The 19,450-nt window shown below is 43.6% G+C and overlaps 1 protein-coding gene across 4 annotated transcripts in view; it reads left to right on the top strand.

Annotated features, from left to right (window-relative positions):
- Positions 1–402: 402 nt before the first annotated feature.
- mipol1 (mirror-image polydactyly 1) overlaps positions 403–19,450 on the top strand; it is a 34,666-nt gene continuing 15,618 nt past the window's right edge. For 2 of the 4 annotated variants that reach the window (XM_080012211.1, XM_080012208.1), the window contains exons 1-5: positions 420–831; positions 9,029–9,114; positions 17,565–17,958; positions 18,327–18,373; positions 18,804–18,882. In XM_080012211.1, the coding sequence (XP_079868337.1) occupies positions 9,105–9,114; positions 17,565–17,958; positions 18,327–18,373; positions 18,804–18,882 (530 nt within the window). In that variant the 5' untranslated portion in view covers positions 420–831; positions 9,029–9,104. Of the gene's footprint in view, positions 832–9,024; positions 9,115–17,564; positions 17,959–18,326; positions 18,374–18,803; positions 18,883–19,450 lie in introns of all 4 variants that reach the window. The other 2 variants (XM_080012209.1, XM_080012210.1) reach the window with 2 other exon arrangements.

The raw sequence follows: 19,450 nt of genomic DNA, 5'->3' as shown, positions 1-19,450 counted from the left end.
TGCGTTGCATTACATTTCACTGCATATATGTATGGAAGTATGTATATGTATGTGACAAATAAAAATCTTGAATCTTGAATCTTGAATCTTGAATCTTCCTGTCTAGCATGATGCTACTGTTAGCTGCTTGTCACGTCACGTATTTTAATGTTGTTTCCATTCGCACAAAACAATGGATAAAATATAAAACGTCTGCATTGATAAAGATTTAGATTCAGAAATATTCACAGATTTTTATCAAGAATAAAAAAAAAAAAAGATTATTATTGGGTTTTTTTAATCCGCCGCCACGTTTTGTCGCGTGGAACAAGACCGAGGTCACGTGACGAAGTTTCAAAACACCGTCCGAAACCGGAAGTCCCGAAACGTTTCCAAACTAGTCGAAGCTGTCTTCCGGTCGGACCGGAACAGACCGGGACGGGACGGAACGGGACGGGACAGAACTACGGCACTGAACAGACCGAACTGGACAGAACTCCGGGACCGGAACACGACCCGAGTAAAGAGAAGAGGACGGAGCCCAGCGGAAGGCCCGCGGGGGGTGAGTTGTCGTTGGAAACGCTTGAAAGTGTTCCGGCTCGTGTTGCTCTGCCTTGTTGTGGTGGAACCACTTCCGGGGCAGGTGACGCGACGACGCGCTCGCGTTGAAACGGTTGGAAGGTTTTAAAGTACGACACACGGGGACGTGACCGCCGGTCCACACCGGCAGCGTCGCGTCAGCGTCGCGTCAGCGTCGCGTCAACTTCATCCGGGTCCTTCTTCACTCCGTCGCCGAAAGAGCTTCCTCCAAACTTGAAACTTCTGATCGGGAAGTTTGTCAACTTTCAACGGGTAAGTGAATGGAATGGATGTTTGTTTTCAACCTTTTACTTTTCATTTTATTCACATTACGAGTCGGTTTGTTTATGAACGTAGTTGGATTAAGTCGTGAGTTTAGCGTTTAATGTTTATATTTCACACATCAGCTTCTGGCTTTAACACAACCTGTTTTATTATTGGAGTAAATCAATACAACCTGTTTTATAATTGGAATAAATCAATACACCCTGTTTTATTATTGGAATAAATCAATACAACCTGTTTTATTATTGGAGTAAATCAATACAACCTGTTTTGTAATTGGAATAAATCAATACAACCTGTTTTATAATTGGAATAAATCAATACACCCTGTTTTATTATTGGAATAAATCAATACAACCTGTTTAATTACTCTGGAATAAATCAATACAACCTGTTTTATTATTGGAAGAATTCAATACAACCTGTTTAATCACCGGGAGAAATCAATACAACCTGTTTTATTATTGGAATAAATCAATACAACCTGTTTTATTGTTGGAATAAATCAATACAACCTGTTTAATCACCGGAATAAATCAATACAACCTGTTTAATTACTCTGGAATAAATCAATAACACCTGTTTTATTATTGGAAGAATTCAATACAACCAGTTTAATCACCGGAAGAAATCAATACAACCTGTTTTATTATTGGAAGAAATCAATACAACCTGTTTTATTGTTGGAGTAAATCAATACAACCTGTTTTATAATTGGAATAAATCAATACAACCTGTTTTATAATTGGAATAAATCAATACACCCTGTTTTATTATTGGAATAAATCAATACAACCTGTTTAATCACCGGAATAAATCAATACAACCTGTTTAATCACCGGAATAAATCAATACAACCTGTTTAATTACTCTGGAATAAATCAATACAACCTGTTTTATTATTGGAAGAATTCAATACAACCTGTTTAATCACCGGGAGAAATCAATACAACCTGTTTTATTATTCGAATAAATCAATACAACCTGTTTTATTGTTGGAATAAATCAATATAACCTGTTTAATCACCTGAATAAATCAATACAACCTGTTTAATTACTCTGGAATAAATCAATACAACCTGTTTTATTATTGGAAGAATTCAATACAACCCGTTAAATCACCGGAAGAAATCAATACAACCTGTTTTATTATTGGAATAAATCAATACAACCTGTTTTATTGTTGGAGTAAATCAATAAAACCTGTTTTATAATTGGAATAAATCAATACAACCTGTTTTATAATTGGAATAAATCAATACACCCTGTTTTATTATTGGAATAAATCAATACAACCTGTTTAATCACCGGAATAAATCAATACAACCTGTTTAATCACCGGAATAAATCAATACAACCTGTTTAATCACCGGAATAAATCAATACAACCTGTTTAATCACCAGAATAAATCAATACAACCTGTTTAATCACCGGAATAAATCAATACAACCTGTTTAATTACTCTGGAATAAATCAATACAACCTGTTTAATCACCGGGAGAAATCAATACAACCTGTTTTATTATTGGAATAAATCAATACAACCTGTTTTATTGTTGGAATAAATCAATACAACCTGTTTAATCACCTGAATAAATCAATACAACCTGTTTAATTACTCTGGAATAAATCAATACAACCTGTTTTATTATTGGAAGAATTCAATACAACCTGTTTAATCACCGGAAGAAATCAATACAACCTGTTTTATTATTGGAATAAATCAATACAACCTGTTTTATTATTGGAAGAATTCAATACAACCTGTTTAATCACCGGAATAAATCAATACAACCTGTTTAACCACCGGAATAAATCAATACAACCTGTTTAATTACTCTGGAATAAATCAATACAACCTGTTTTATTATTGGAAGAATTCAATACAACCTGTTTAATCACCGGGAGAAATCAATACAACCTGTTTTATCATTGGAATAAATCAATACAACCTGTTTTATTGTTGGAATAAATCAATACAACCTGTTTAATCACCTGAATAAATCAATACAACCTGTTTAATTACTCTGGAATAAATCAATACAACCTGTTTTATTATTGGAATAATTCAATACAACCTGTTTAATCACCGGAAGAAATCAATACAACCTGTTTTATTATTGGAATAAATCAATACAACCTGTTTTATTGTTGGAATAAATCAATACAACCTGTTTAATCACCGGAATAAATCAATACAACCTGTTTAATTACTCTGGAATAAATCAATACAACCTGTTTTATTATTGGAAGAATTCAATACAACCTGTTTAATCACCGGAAGAAATCAATACAACCTGTTTTATTATTGGAATAAATCAATACAACCTGTTTTATTATTGGAATAAAGCAATACAACCTGTTTTATTATTGGAATAAATCAATACAACCTGTTTTATTACTCTGGAATAAATCAATACAACCTGTTTTATCACTGGAATAAATCAATACAACCTGTTGTATTATTGGAAGAAATCAATACAACCTGTTTTATCATTGGAAGAAATCAATACAACCTGTTTTATCATTGGAAGAAATCAATACAACCTGTTTAATCACCGGAAGAAATCAATACAACCTGTTTAATCACCGGAAGAAATCAATACAACCTGTTTAATCACCGGAAGAAATCAGTTCAACTTGTTTTTATTATTGGAATACATCAATACAACCTGTTTTATCACTGGAATAAATCAATACAACCTGTTTAATTATTGGAATAAATCAATACAACCTGTTTTATTATTGGAATAAATCAATACAACCTGTTTAATCACCAGAAGAAATCAATACAACCTGTTTTATTACTCTGGAATAAATCAATACAACCTGTTTTATTATTGGAATAAATCAATACAACCTGTTTTATTATTGGAATAAATCAATACAACCTGTTTTATTATTGGAATAAATCAATACAACCTGTTTTATTATTGGAATAAATCAATACAACCTGTTTTATTATTGGAATAAATCAATACAACCTGTTTTATTATTGGAATAAATCAATACAACCTGTTTAATCACCGGAATAAATCAATACCACCTGTTTTGGTTGACTCCACTAAATTCACTTTAATACCTTTTCAACTTTGACTCCACTACATTCACTTTAATACCATTTTAACTTTTACTCCACTACATTCACTTCAATACCATTTTAACTTTGACTCCACTACATTCACTTCAATACCAATTTAACTTTGACTCCACTACATTCACTTCAATACCATTTTCACTTTGACTCCACTACATTCGCTGTAATACACTTTCAACTTTGACTCCACTACATTCACTTTAATACCGTTGTAGGTTTGACTCCACTACATTCACTTTAATACACTTCAACATTGACTCCACTCTATCCACTAATACACTTTCAACTTTGACTCCACTACATTCGCTGTAATACACTTTCAACTTTGACTCCACTAAATTCCCTTTAATACCATTTTAACTTTGACTCCACTACATTTGCTGTAATACACTTTCAACTTTGACTCCACTACATTCACTTTTATACCATTTTAACTTTGACTCCACTACATTCCCTTTAATACCATTTTAACTTTGACTCCACTACATTCGCTGTAATACACTTTCAACTTTGACTCCACTACATTTGCTGTAATACACTTTCAACTTTGACTCCACTAAATTCACTTCAATACACTTCAACATTGACTCCACTTTATCCACTTATACACTTTCATCTTTGATTCATCTACATTCACTTTAATACACTTTCAACTTTGACTCCACTAAATTCACTTTAATACACTTCAACATTGACTCCACTTTATTCACTAATACACTTTCAGCTTTGATTCATCTACATCCACTTTAATACACTTGAAAATTGACTCCATTATATTCACTTTAATACACTTTCAACGTTGACTCCACTATATTCTCTTTAATACACTTTCATCTTTGACTCCACTACACTCACTTTAATACACTTCAACATTGACTCCACTTTATTCACTTTAATACACTTCAACATTGACTCCACTTTATTCACTTGAATACACTTTCAGCGTTGATTCCACTACATTCGCTGTAATACACTTTCAACTTTGACCCTACTACATTCACTTTAATACCAATTTAACTTTGACTCCACTACATTCACTTTAATACCATTTTAACTTTGACTCCACTACATTCACTTTAATACCATTTTAACTTTGACTCCACTACATTCACTTTCATACACTTTCAACTTTGACTCCACTACATTCACTTTCATACACTTTCAACTTTGACTCCACTACATTCGCTGTAATACACTTTCAACTTTGACTCCACTACATTCCCTTTAATACCATTTTAACTTTGACTCCACTACATTCGCTGTAATACACTTTCAACTTTGACTCCACTACATTCGCTGTAATACACTTTCAACTTTGACTCCACTACATTCGCTGTAATACACTTTCAACTTTGACTCCACTTTATCTACTTATACACTTTCAGCTTTGATTCATCTACATTCACTTTAATACACTTTCAACTTTGACTCCACTAAATTCACTTTAATATACTTGAAAATTGACTCCATTATATTCACTTTAATACACTTTCAACATGGACTCCACTATATTCTCTTTAATACACTTTCATCTTTGACTCCACTACACTCACTTTAATACCGTTGTAGCTTTGACTCCACTACATTCACTTTAATACACTTCAACATTGACTCCACTTTATTCACTTGAATACACTTTCAACGTTGACTCCACTACATTCACTTTAATACCATTTTAACTTTGACTCCACTACATTCACTTTCATACACTTTCAACTTTGACTCCACTACATTCACTTTAATACCATTTTAACTTTGACTCCACTACATTCGCTGTAATACACTTTCAACTTTGACTCCACTACATTCCCTTTAATACCATTTTAACTTTGACTCCACTACATTCGCTGTAATACACTTTCAACTTTGACGCCACTAAATTCACTTTAATACACGTCAACATTGACTCCACTTTATCCACTTATACACTTTCATCTTTGATTCATCTACATTCACTTTAATACACTTTCAACTTTGACTCCACTAAATTCACATTAATACACTTCAACATTGGCTCCACTTTATTCACTAATACACTTTCAGCTTTGATTCATCTACATCCACTTTAATACACTTGAAAATTGACTCCATTATATTCACTTTAATACACTTTCAACGTTGACTCCACTATATTCTCTTTAATACACTTTCATCTTTGACTCCACTAAATTCACTTGAATACACTTCAACATTGACTCCACTTTATTCACTAATACACTTTCAGCTTTGATTCATCTACATCCACTTTAATACACTTTCAACTTTGACTCCACTATATTCACTTTAATACACTTTCATCTTTGACTCCCCTACGTTTCACATATCTACAACATTGCTATAGTCGCGCTACTTCAGTTTTTATAACATGTCAGGAAGTGGATCAATCAAACTGATCATCAATGACCTATCAGATGCAGATTCTTCTGGCCAGTGCAGACCCTCAGCCCACTGGGGAAACGCCCAGTTCTCCGCCCCTATGAAGGACTGTCACCTTGCGAGGCCTCAGACCTGGAAATGAGACCATCATCAGGTCATCACGGCAATGGATCAGGTTGCCAGTCAAGACTATCAGGTGTCTTTGAGGCCAGTCAGCCAGGGCTATCCGGTGTCTGCAGTGACTAGCAAGCCAGGACGAAGCCATTGAGAGGTTTCGAGGCGTCTGGTGTGTTGATGGCGTTCAGGGGCAAAGCTCTGGATTTTAAAAGCGCTCTAGAGCGTGCTAGGAACAAGATCTGCAGTCTTGAAAAAAAGCTCTCCGAAAGGTAAGACTTGATGTTCCATCTCGGAGCAGGCGGTGTTTTTGGAGACGTGATCCTTATCGCTAAGGGATTACTCTATCTTTTCCCCATTGGGCAGGTAAGGCGTACCATATAATTAATATTTATAAAATAATTTATAATATAAATGAGGGCCCTACCAAATTCACAGCTGTGAAAATCGCCCCATGGGCCGTGAAATCTGCCTCCTTGTGCATAATTGACAATTTGCCAAAAAAAGGAGAAAGTGAAGTGGCGCTGAGTCCCGCCGACGGTAGGGTTTGTGTTTCCATGGTGACGGAGCTGGATGGAAGCAGGAAGTATTTAGAAAAGTGGCCACAACAAACAGCGGCCGCTTCTCAATACCAAGTACGAAAAGTCCGGACTTGCGGACTTGGTAGTTCAGACTTGGCAAGTTCGACTCGGGAGTACAGACTCCCCGGGACCATTACCATTACCACCGCTTGGTGCGAAATGCATTCTGGGATATTTGGCTGTCCCAAGTCCACACAAGTCACCACTGATGCAGCTTCCATAAAATGGGCGGAGCAAGTCCACATCCAGGCATTTGGACTGGACTTGGATTGATGCGTACTTTCAATTGGAACAGTACTTGGGCTGCGACTGATGACATTTCACAAGTACAAAAGTACAGACAAGACCACAAGTACAGACAAGACCACAAGTACAGACAAGAACACAAATTGAGAAAGGGCCAGAGAGTCTCCCCGTTCCAGAAGTGCAGGATTTATTACTTACAAGTCAAGCATTTACGCAAAAACATCCAGTTTTTACTCAATGAAGGCCCATAGCAACGGGGGGACGGTGTGACGCAGCACGTGCAGAGAGGGGGACTGAGGGCGCCCCAGCACCTGGCCCTTGATGTCCATCCTGCTCTTTTTGTGTCCCGCGTTTAAAGCGTGAATGGGCATCCAGGTAGCGGATTTCCGCCATTGGGACGCCCACGATCTGCCTCAGTGTGCGCTCCGATCGCTTTAAGAACCCTGTTTAAAATTTTGTTTCATACAAGTTGGGAAACACACACAAATAAATAGATGTAAAATAAAACCACAGACAAACGCTGGGTAGCGCTGTCTGGAGTAGAGAAAATAACTCCACTCCATTCTCTGAGTTAGGTTTACATTTTTGCCTCAAATGCAAAGTATTTCCAAACAGCACTCCTGCTGTTTTCTTTGAAAGGCGGTCGCCGAGGCTCTGCCTCCGCCATCTTTAATGACCTAACACCATGGCCCTTTCTCAATCTGCGTTCTTGTGTGTACTTGTGTTCTTGTCTGTACTTGTGTTCTTGTCTGTACTTGTGAAACGTCATCAGTCGCATCCCAAGTACTGTTCCAATTCAAAGTACGCATCAAGCCAAGTTCCGTCCAAATGCCCGGATGTGGACTTGCTCCACCCATTTTATGGAGGCTGCATCGGTGGTGACTTGTGTGGACTTGGGACAGCCATGGTATTGGTTGTCAATGGGATTGGTCCCCGGGAGTCTGTACTCCTGAGTCGAACTTGCCAAGTCTGAACTACCAAGTCCACAAGTCCGGACTTGGCGCACTTGCTATTGAGAAACGGCCCATAACAAACTGGAGAGAATGATTTGAGTGAAGATAGCGAGTGAGAGGGGGCGGGGCTACGTGGGTGCTGGGGGGCGGGGCTATGTGGGCGCTGCAGCGGTGTGTGTAATTCGCTGTGGGAGAGAAGAGAGCGAGGAAGCGCAGCTATTACCGATATAGCTATAGTGCAGAAAATTTGAATTTACACAGTTTCAAACATTCAGAATTGACATGTATAGAAAAAAAAAAGTTTTTTTTGGCAACACAATTCTGCAGACTTTTTTTTTTGTTTATCGGCCTCATGAAGGCAGGGATCGGCCAATGCGGATGATCTCAAAATGCGCAGATATCGGCCCAGTTGATCAGTGGACCACTCATCTCTTTTGATCATCTGTTGTGGTACAAGTGGAAACTGTACCACGCACCATCAAGAACGGCACCTTCTTACTTTGACAGATTTACATGAAAGGTTGTGTGAATGTTCCCAGAACAGAGTTGTAGCCTCCATCGGGTGGTTCTGGAAGGGGTTGATATGAGGAGCACGTCCCAGTGCGTTTGGAACATCACATTTTTTCCCTCCTTCACCGTGGGAAGGTTTGGCTTCAAGGGAGTTTGCTGAAACATTTCTGTAGAAGATATTAAAGGTGTGTGTGTGTGTGTGTGTGTGTGTGTGTGTGTGTGTGTGTGTGTGTGTGTGTGTGTGTGTGTGTGTGTGTGTGTGTGTGTGTGTGTGTGTGTGTGTGTGTGTGTGTGTGTGTGGAGGAAGCTGTTCAGATGGTGAAGACCAGCAGAGTGCTGCATCATGGAAACTAAACAAGGAGCTGAGAGATTCACTGGTGGACATGTACAGAGGTAATCTACTGTGTTATTTTGTGTTCAACTGGGTTCTGTGTTCTGTTGTGTTCTGTTGTGTTATACTGTGTCATACTGGCTTCTATTGTGCTCTGCTGCGTTCTACTGGGTTCTACTGGGTTCTGTGTTCTGTTGTGTTCTACTGTGTTCTTTTGTGTTCAACTGTCTTCTACTGTGTTCTATTGGGTGTTACTGGGTTCTGCTGGGTTCTGTTGTGTTCTACTGTGTTCTACTGTGTTCTTTTGTGTTCAACTATGTTCTACTGTGTTCTACTGGATTTTACTGGGTTCTTCTGTGTTCTACTGTGTTGTACTGTGTTGTACTGTGTTCTGCCCGGTTCTGCTGTGATTCACTAGTTTGTCATCAGTTTGAGTCACTTTTCATGACACGTTATATAACTTGACCTTCCTTGGTGCGAGGGTGCAGCTTTGACTTATTTAATAATTAATTTAGGTTTCTTGGGGCATCTGGAGGAGAACACGGCCAGGCCGCTGAGGTGTGACAAGAATATCTTACATTCACCCTGGGTCAAGACTAAGTTCAGGGTGTCAAGGCCAGTTTATTTCTACAGCCCAAAATCACAGTCCAGTCTCAAAGGGCTTCACAAGATTCATGCTTCACCTAGAAACCAACAGCCCCCCCTGGTCTGAACCCCACCCGGCCAAGAAACACCTCCCACAAAGGCCCTGGGGAAACAAAGGGAGAAACCTTGAGAAGGGACAGAGGGAGGAGTTCCCCGTCCACGACGACCAGGAAACATGAATAAGATAATATGAGGAATCATCCTCGTTCATTCAGAGACATCTCACCCATCCGCTGAAGCCTTGAAGGCAGGGGGGTCCGCCACCGGGGTGTGGCAGCATTTAGCTCCTGGTCGCATTGCGCTCAGCCTGTGTTTCATTTGTCACAGTGGTTTCAGACTCGTGCAAAGTTTTTGTGATTTGTCTAAAGATGGTCCCTCATTTCTTAGTCTTTTTTTTTATTTGCTGAACTGAACCTTTTTGGATGTTTTCTGCTCCTTCATTCTGGAATGGGGAACTTGTGCCTTTTACTTCCATTTACCGTTCGCCTCCATGAGCTTTTTAACTGCAGTGTGTGAGGGCTTCCACTAGAGGGAGCACTTGTCTCTCAGCTGAGGACTCACTGCAACAGGTTGTAAACAGTGGCATCACTATCTACATCTATCTGTCTGCCTCCCAGTCTGTCTCTCTGCCTCCCCATCTGTCTCTCTCTGCCTCCCCGTCTGTCTCTCTGCCTCCCCGTCTGTCTCTCTGCCTTCCTCTCTGTCTCTCTGCTTCTCTGTCTGTCGCTCTCTGCCTCCCTGTCTGTCTCTCTCTGCCTCCCTGTATGTCTCTCTGTTGGTTTCCCCGCCTCCCTGTCTCTCTATTACTTTTATGTCTCTCTCTCTGTCTCCCTGCTCGGCTTGGGTGATGATGCAAAATTCCAATCACCGATCTTGGGGGGCAGTGATCGGCGATATATGGTTTTAACAGGGCCGCGCACGTGAGCACGGAGGAGTTTGTGTGTGTATTGAACGTAATGTAATGTGGTAAATACAGTCTCCCTTTTCCGGAAGTCAGGATTTAAATTTACAAGTAAAGTATTTACACAAAAGATCCAGTTTTAACTAAATGAAGTCCCAAAGCCACGGAAAGCAGCAAGGGGACGTGCATCTCCACCATCCCGACAGTGGGGACAGACAGGATTTTTGGAACGGAACAGGACAGTCCCTCAACTCAGTTGTCTTTAAAAATGTTGTTTGATACATGTAGGGAACGGAGGAAAATAAATAGATGTCAAATAAAAAGACAGGGGAGGGGAGCAGTAGGGGAGCCTGCGTGCACTTCTGTCTGGAGGAGAAACAAAACAAACAAACAAAAAAAAACCTAGCACTGAGCACCTGTCTCATGGACCCCACGTTGCCCTTCTAATCAGGTGTGTTTGATTTTTATTTTTAATTTAATTTTATTTTATTCGGTGTTGAGGCGGCGGATCGTCAAGATATGTTTATGAGGAATTCCTCATGAAACTCGAATCTCGGTGCACATGCGATGTACGCACAGAACCGGAGATGGGGGTCCATGTGCCTTTTCTTTCTTTTTTTTTTTTTTTTTTTTTTTTTTCCCCCTCATCTGCCCCTAAAAGTCTCTGTACGGGACTATAGAGGGGAAGTGAGACCTGATCACCAGTGGTTACTGGACAGCTCTGAGCGGAGAGGGGGAGAGCCTCCACCCCCTCTCTCAATCCTCCTTTGTCAAATTTTTCCTGGCGGATTAAAAAAAAAAACCCAAAAAACATCTGTCGTCAATGTTGATCACGGATAGCCTGTCTCTCTGTCTACAGGCCTCCGTGTCTGAGGCCTTGAGGTTAATTGGAGGCTCTTATTGTGTGTGTGTGTGTGTGTGTGTGTGTGTGTGTGTGTGTGTGTGTGTGTGTGTGTGTGTGTGTGTGTGTGTGTGTGTGTGTGTGTGTGTGTGTGTGTTCAGCAGCAGCTCAGTCCACAGTGTGCAGTGTGTTAGCTTAGCAGCTTTAGCTTGGTGTTTGGAGAAACTTCACATCATGAGCTTCTAACACAATATTAACACAGCAGCGGGAAGTCCACTTCCTGTCCCCGGGGATTGTGGGTAATACGCAGCTCCCAGCAGGTGACATCATCACCTGAACCTGTGACATCATCATGACATGGAGGAAGAGAGGGTGAAGTAGTGAGGCGGACAGAGAGTGGGACGGACAGAGAGTGGGACGGACAGAGAGTGGGACGGACAGAGAGTGGGGCGGACAGAGAGTGGGGCGGACAGAGAGTGGGGCGGACAGAGAGTGGGGCGGACAGAGAGTGGGACGGACAGAGAGTGGGACGGACAGAGAGTGAGGCGGACAGAGAGTGAGGTGGACAGAGAGTGGGCGGACAGTGAGACAGATAGAGAGTGAGACGGATAGAGTGAGACGGACAGAGAGTGAGGCGGAGAGTGAGGCGGACAGAGAGTGGGCGGACAGTGAGACGGATAGAGAGTGAGGCGGACAGAGAGGGAGAGAGCCTCCACCTCTCTCCCTCTCCGTCGCCGTCTTGAACAGTGTAAACTGCATTTACACCCTTTCCTTCCTGGGGTATTTCCTGGTGGATAAAAAAAACAACAACAAAGAACCACATCTGTCATCAATGTCTGCCTCCCTACAGGCCTCCGTATCTTCATATCTTGAGGTTAATTGGAGGCTCTTATTTACAGTGTGTGTGTGTGTGTGTGTGTGTGTGTGTGTGTGTGTTCAGCAGCAGCTCAGTCCACAGTGTGCAGTGTGTTAGCTTAGCAGCTTTAGCTTGGTGTTTGGAGAAACTTCACATCATGAGCTTCTAACACAATATTAACACAGCAGCGGGAAGTCCACTTCCTGTCCCCGGGGATTGTGGGTAATACGCAGCTCCCAGCAGGTGACATCATCACCTGAACCTGTGACATCATCATGACATGGAGGAAGAGAGGGTGAAGTAGTGAGGCGGACAGAGAGTGGGACGGACAGAGAGTGGGACGGACAGAGAGTGGGACGGACAGAGTGGGGCGGACAGAGAGTGGGGCGGACAGAGAGTGGGGCGGACAGAGAGTGGGGCGGACAGAGAGTGGGACGGACAGAGAGTGGGACGGACAGAGAGTGAGGCGGACAGAGAGTGAGGTGGACAGAGAGTGGGCGGACAGTGAGACAGATAGAGAGTGAGACGGATAGAGTGAGACGGACAGAGAGTGAGGCGGAGAGTGAGGCGGACAGAGAGTGGGCGGACAGTGAGACGGATAGAGAGTGAGGCGGACAGAGAGGGAGAGAGCCTCCACCTCTCTCCCTCTCCGTCGCCGTCTTGAACAGTGTAAACTGCATTTACACCCTTTCCTTCCTGGGGTATTTCCTGGTGGATAAAAAAAACAACAACAAAGAACCACATCTGTCATCAATGTCTGCCTCCCTACAGGCCTCCGTATCTTCATATCTTGAGGTTAATTGGAGGCTCTTATTTACAGTGTGTGTGTGTGTGTGTGTGTGTGTGTGTGTGTGTGTTCAGCAGCAGCTCAGTCCACAGTGTGCAGTGTGTTAGCTTAGCAGCTTTAGCTTGGTGTTTGGAGAAACTTCACATCATGAGCTTCTAACACAATATTAACACAGCAGCGGGAAGTCCACTTCCTGTCCCAGGGGATTGTGGGTAGTTCTGTAATATGTGGACCTCAGAGACCGATATTGAGTTGTTGAAATGGAGCATTAGGTCCCCTTTATGGATAGATAGACAGATAGAATGGATACGCTGCCGTGTAAATGAATGTGGGAGCTCACACCAAGTGTCATCGTCACCAAAGCAGCACCAGGCTCCTAAGGCCCTCAGGGTGTTTTTAGGCCTCCGCTCTAGTTTTCCGGGCGCAAAGCATCAACTGGATCGTAGATTCCCGTAGAGGTCCGTTCAAAAGATGTGGATTTAGTGAAAATATTTAATTACCAAGCCTGGTATGCATCACACACACACAAACACACACACACACACTGATGTGCAGTCCTAACGTGGATTACTTTTTCACCACAACAAACCTCACTTATGTCAATAAAATATTATGATCCCAGCAGGAAAACTAATTGCAGGCCCGGGAATATCGTTTATATTTGACTTCTCGTTACATTTCAGTTGTATTAGTGTCGTTTCAGTCAGGCGCCTGGCCGGGCAGCTCGGGTTGTCTCGGGGCAGTGTTGCCGGGTCGGCGGTTTTTCCCGTGGAATTGGGCTCCTTTTGATGCGTTGCCGTGGGCTGAATGTGTTGCCTGCGGGTTGGTTCTGCATATTTTGCATGCAAGTCCCACGAGTAACACGTATAAATAAATGTCACGTGTGGACAGAAGCCGTGCATCACTTTCTTCCTCAGTGTCTTTCCCCCCCGATCCACTGGAGCTCTGCTGCTCATTCCACTTTAGTATAAACTAAGCTGCTGCAGAGCCCAACTGATCTGATGTCCGCTCTCCCCCTCACTCTCTCTCTCTCTCTCTCCCCCTCACTCTCTCTCTCTCCCTCTCTCTCTCCCCCTCACTCTCTCCCTCTCTCTCTCCCCCTCACTCTCTCTCTCTCTCTCCCCCTCACCCTCTCTCTCTCCCCCTCACTCTCTCTCTCTCTCTCCCCCTCACTCTCTCCCTCTCTCTCTCCCCCTCTCTCTCTCTCTCCCCCTCACTCTCTCTCCATCTCTCTCCCCCTCACTCTCTCCCTCTCTCTCTCCCTCTCTCTCTCCCTCTCTCTCTCTCTCCCTCCCTGCCTCCTGCTCTCTCTCTCTCTCCCTCCCTGCCTCCTGCTCTCTCTCTCTCTCTCTCTCTCCCTCCCTGCCTCCTGCTCTCCCTCTCTCTCTCTCTCACTGGTTCTCTCCCTCTCTGACTCTGTCTTGCCATACCCCCCCCGCACCAGATCATACCCACATTCTCTCCCCCCCCTTTGTCACCTGCCCGCAGTGAAACACATTATAACTGACGATTAACAATACTCCAACACATCCAGGGTCATGACAATATGATATTATATATGTCTATATCACAATCACAATATATCAGATATTATTATATCTAAAGGCCATAAAGTAACAAAAGGACACAGGATTCCCTGGTCTTTCATGATACATGTCTATTTGAAGGTAAGCAATGGCACTTTTATAGAATTGGCTTATTTAAATGTATAATGGGAAATGAATGTCGACACTGAACAAATGAAAGAACTATATCTGTATGAGATCGCATCCTGCCTGAATCGTACCCCTGCCCATGTGTCTGGATGTGTATGGGATCGTCTCGTAAGGGGGAGGTGCACACCCCTACTGAATAAGATAGGACAGACAGACACACAGGTATGTAGGTAGGTAGGTGGATGGGACAGACAGCCAGACCGGTAGGTAGGTATGTAGATGGATGGGATAGACAGACGGGTAGGTAAATAGGTAGGTAGATGGATGGGACAGACAGACAGGTTGGTAGGTACGTAGATGGATGGGGCAGATAGACAGGTAGGTAGGTAAGTAGATGCATAGTACAATGTGTGTTCCTGCATAGTTCTGTGTGTATTCCTGTATAGTACAGTGTGTATTCTTGCATAGTTCAGTGTGTATTCCTGCATAATTCAGTGTGTATTCCTGCATAATTCAGTGTGTATTCCTGCGTAGTTCAGTGTGTGTTCCCGCGTAGTTCAGTGTGTGTTCCCGCGTAGTTCAGTGTGTATTCCCGTGTAGTTCAGTGTGTGTTCCCGCGTAGTTCAGTGTGTGTTCCCGCGTAGTTCAGTGTGTATTCCCGCGTAGTTCAGTGTGTATTCCCGCGTAGTTCAGTGTGTATTCCCGCGTAGTGCAGTGTGTATTCCCGCATAGTGCAGTGTGTATTCCCGCATAGTGCAGTGTGTATTCCTGCATAGTGCAGTGTGTATTCCTGCATAGTACAGTGTGTGTTCCTGCATAGTACTGTGTACAGTGTAATACTACTACAGGCTCGTCAGTTTAATGTCCGTATCAGAATTCATGGTCTGGTCGCGTCTCAGCGCGCGGCGTCGGGATTAGGGTTCGAATCCCGTTAATCATCCCGACACAGTTATTAATATTCATGCAGTCAGCTGGAGCGCCATGGCGACGGCCACGACAGGAAACTTTCTTTTTACTGTGGAAAATGTATTAAAGAAGCTTAAAAAATTAATGGAATTGAGTTAGTATTGCAGGGGGGGGGGGCGTCGCTCAGACTTCAAAGCGGCAGAGACATGGACGCTCATTTAGGAGGATTTAACTGAGGAAGAGGAGGAGGAGGAAGAGGAGGAGGAGGAGGAGTAATGAAGAAGACATGCAATTAGAGCTGAGTCCACACAGAGAGAGGGGAAAAGTTTCACTGTGACGAGGAAGAGGAGGAGAGGGGGGAGGTGCAGGAGGGGGAGACGAGGATGAAGAGCGAGAAGGGGGATGAAGAGAGAGGAGGGGGAGACGAGGTGGAGGGGGAAGAGCGAGGAGGGGGAGACGAAGTGGAAGAAGAAGAGCGAGGAGGGGGAGACGAGGCGGGGGAGGAAGAGCGAGGAGGGGGAGATGAGGTGGAGGAGGAAGAGCGAGGAGGGGAGGTGGAGGAGGAAGAGCGAGGAGGGGGAGGTGAGGAGGAAGAGTAAGGAGGTGAAGATGAGGTGGAGGAGGAAGAGAGGAGGGAGAGACGAGGTGGAGGAGGAAGAGAGAGGAGGTGGAGACGAAGTGGAAGAAGAAGAGTGAGGAAGGGGAGATGAGGAGGAAGAGTGAGGAGTTGAAGACGAGGAGGAAGAGTGAGCAGGGGGAGACAAGGTGGAAGAGTAAGGAGGTGGAGATGAGGTGGAGGAGGAAGAACGAAGAGGGGGAGGAAGAGCGAGGAGGGGGAGACGAGGTGGAGGAGGAAGAGAGCAGGGGAAGACAAGGAGGAAAAGTGGGGAGGTGGAGGAGGAAGAGAGAGTACGGAGAGACGAGGTGGAGGAGGAAGAGAGAGGAGGGGGAGATTAGGTGGAGGAGGAAGAGCAAGGAGGGGGAGGAAGAGCGAGGAGGGGGAGACAAGGTGGAGGATGAAGAGAGAGGAGGGGGTGACGAGGTGGAGGATGAAGAGCGATAAGGGGGAGATGAGGGGGAGGAGGAAAAACAAGGAGGGGGAGGAAGAGAGAGGAGGGGGAGACGAGGTGGAGGAGGAAGAGTTTGTTCCTCCTTCCCTTCTGAGCGCTCCACCGTTTCAGAGGAAGAGCGAGGTGGAGACAGGGTGGAGGAGGAAGAGTTTGTTCCTCCTTCCCTTCTGAGCGCTCCACCGTTTCAGAGGAAGAGCGAGGTGGAGACAGGGTGGAGGAAGAAGAGTTTGTTCTTCCTTCCCTTCTGAGCGCTCCATCGTTTCCATCTCTGACTTCTGTCCAGGAAGCAGGATCCTCCCGGTCCAAGCAGGCTGTGGTGGTGACACCGAGCTCCTCCAGCAGCTTCATCACATCATAATATTCATTTTTATTACATTCTGATGTTTGTACATTTTACCTCATATGTTGCCTGGCAACAGACCCAACTAATCAGCATATTTCACCTGAGCTGTCTGTCTGTCTGTCTGTCTGTCTGTCTGTCTGTCTGTCTGTCTGTCTGTCTGTCGTCTGTCTGTCTGTCTGTCTGTCTCCACCACCAGGGGGCAGTGCACTCCTGCGCTCCTTAATGAAACAGTGTTGTGTTGCTTGCTTTTGCATTAAGCAGCGATTAGACGGTTTAATGACACCTGATGAGCTCAACTCTGATTGGAGCGTCGCTAACGAGGCCGTTAAGGAGCACTAACGAGGAGCGATATTAAAGCTCTGTTTGCCTTGCTGAAGAGAACCTAATTACACCTCATTAGACTGATAAACGAGGGAGAGGGAGCATGAGAGGGAGATGTAGGTAGAGAGAGAGGTTAAGCTATAATAATAATAAGCTAATATAGTGCTCCCTGTTCGCTGTGTTGCAGCTAATCCCGGAGTTAACGCAGATCTACAGCGCAGGCTGTCCCCCCACAAACGCCACACCAAGACAGGGGGCAACAACACTACCAACGGCAACACCTTGAACAGCAGCAACACCCTGACAGTGGGCAGCAATGCAACCAGCGGCAACACCGTGACAGGGGGCAACAACACAACCAGCGGCACGGTGACGGACGGCGGCACGGTGACGGACGGCGGCACCGTGACGGGCAGCAACAACACGACCGGCGGCAACACCGTGACCGGCGGCAACACCGTGACATGGGACAGAAACACTGTGACAGGGGGCAACAACAAGACCAGCGGCAACACTGTGACTGAGGGCAACAACACGACCAGCGGCAACACTGTGACCAACGGCAACGTTACCGGCAACAGGTCTCTTTTACTTTTTCGTCTGCGTTCTGACTGTTCTCTCACTGGTTTCTGACGGTTTTCTCACTGTTCTGTCTGTTTTCTGACTGTTTTTTTCCTGTTTTCTACCTGTTTTCTGACTGTTCTGTCTATTTTCTGACTGTTCTGTCTGTTCTCTGACTGTGCTGTTTGTTTTCTGACAGTTCTGTCCGTTCTCTGACTGTTCTATATTTTCTGACTGTTCTGTCTGTTTTCTGACTGTTTTGACTGTTCTATGACTAGAATCTGTTTTTCTGACTGTTCTGTCTGTTTTCTGACTGTTCTGTCTGTTTTGTGACGGTTCTCTGATGGTTCTGTCTGTTCTGTCTGTTTTCTGACTGTTCTCTGTACAGAACTGTGGCCTCGACTGAGCTTCCAGAACCCGAAGATTTGGCTCAAGGTAGAACTGTCTGTCTGTCTGTCTGTCTGTCTGTCTGTCTGTCTGTCAGCATGATGGTACTGAACATCTTCCCACTCTATTAAAATATTGAATAATTATTCGTCATTTGGGGATGGTTGCTCAGGAGGTAGAGCTGGTGGTCTAGTAATCTAAAGGTTGCTGGTTGGATCCCAGGCTCCTCCTGCTAGCATGCTGTAGTGTCCTTGAGCAAGACACTTAACCCCTAATTGCTCCTGATGGCTGCGTCCGTCGGTGTTTGAATAATTGTAAGTCGCTTTGGATAAAAGCGTCTGATCAATGCAATGTAATGTAATGTCATTTGAAGTAGAAATAAACTGGTAAATAAATCTCAATCTCTATCTCTGTACTCTTCTCTCTACGTGTCTATCTCTACCTGTGTCTCTGTGTGTACCTGTCTGTCTGTCTGCAGCCTGTGGGGGGGGGGTAATGGAGGTGGGCGGGACTCCAGGCAGTAAGACAGGTGGGATACCTGTCTGCCTGGACGCCAGGTAAGACCTTGTGTTGTGTTATCTTTATGAGCGGATGATAATCTGTCATAATCCAGTTTTGTGTGGAGTTAATCTGAGATAAGATGAGAAAACACTTTATTAATCCAGGACGCTCTTCCCATGATAATCACTTTATTTCATCTGGGAAAACCACTGTCAGGCACAAACACAGCAGCGTCGCTATGGAAACAGGCCGATCTATTCATTGACAGATTTTATATTTCTTAGAAGAGAGAGAATTTTATTACTCTGGATGAAACATTAGTGTTGGTATTAGAGGAAAAAGTGTGTGTGTGTGTGTGTGTGTGTGTGTGTGTGTGTGTGTGTGTGTGTGTGTGTGTGTGTGTGTGTGTGTGTGTGTGTGTGTGTGTGTGTGTGTGTGTGTGTGTGTGTGTGTGTGTGTGTGTGTGTGTATTTGTATATGTATATACTGTATGTGTGTGTGTATGTATGCATATATATGTATATATGTTTGTATATATATCATCCATCTTCCTGAGTGTAATGTTTGATTTAAATATGACTTAATAATGATAATACTGTTAGCAATACTATTTTATTATAATAT

The sequence above is a fragment of the Zeus faber genome (genome assembly GCF_960531495.2).
Source record: "Zeus faber genome assembly, chromosome: 13".
In the NCBI taxonomy this organism is placed as follows: Eukaryota; Metazoa; Chordata; class Actinopteri; order Zeiformes; family Zeidae; genus Zeus; species Zeus faber.
Note: the sequence above shows the minus strand (reverse complement) of the source record. Positions and strands in the feature narration are given on the sequence as shown.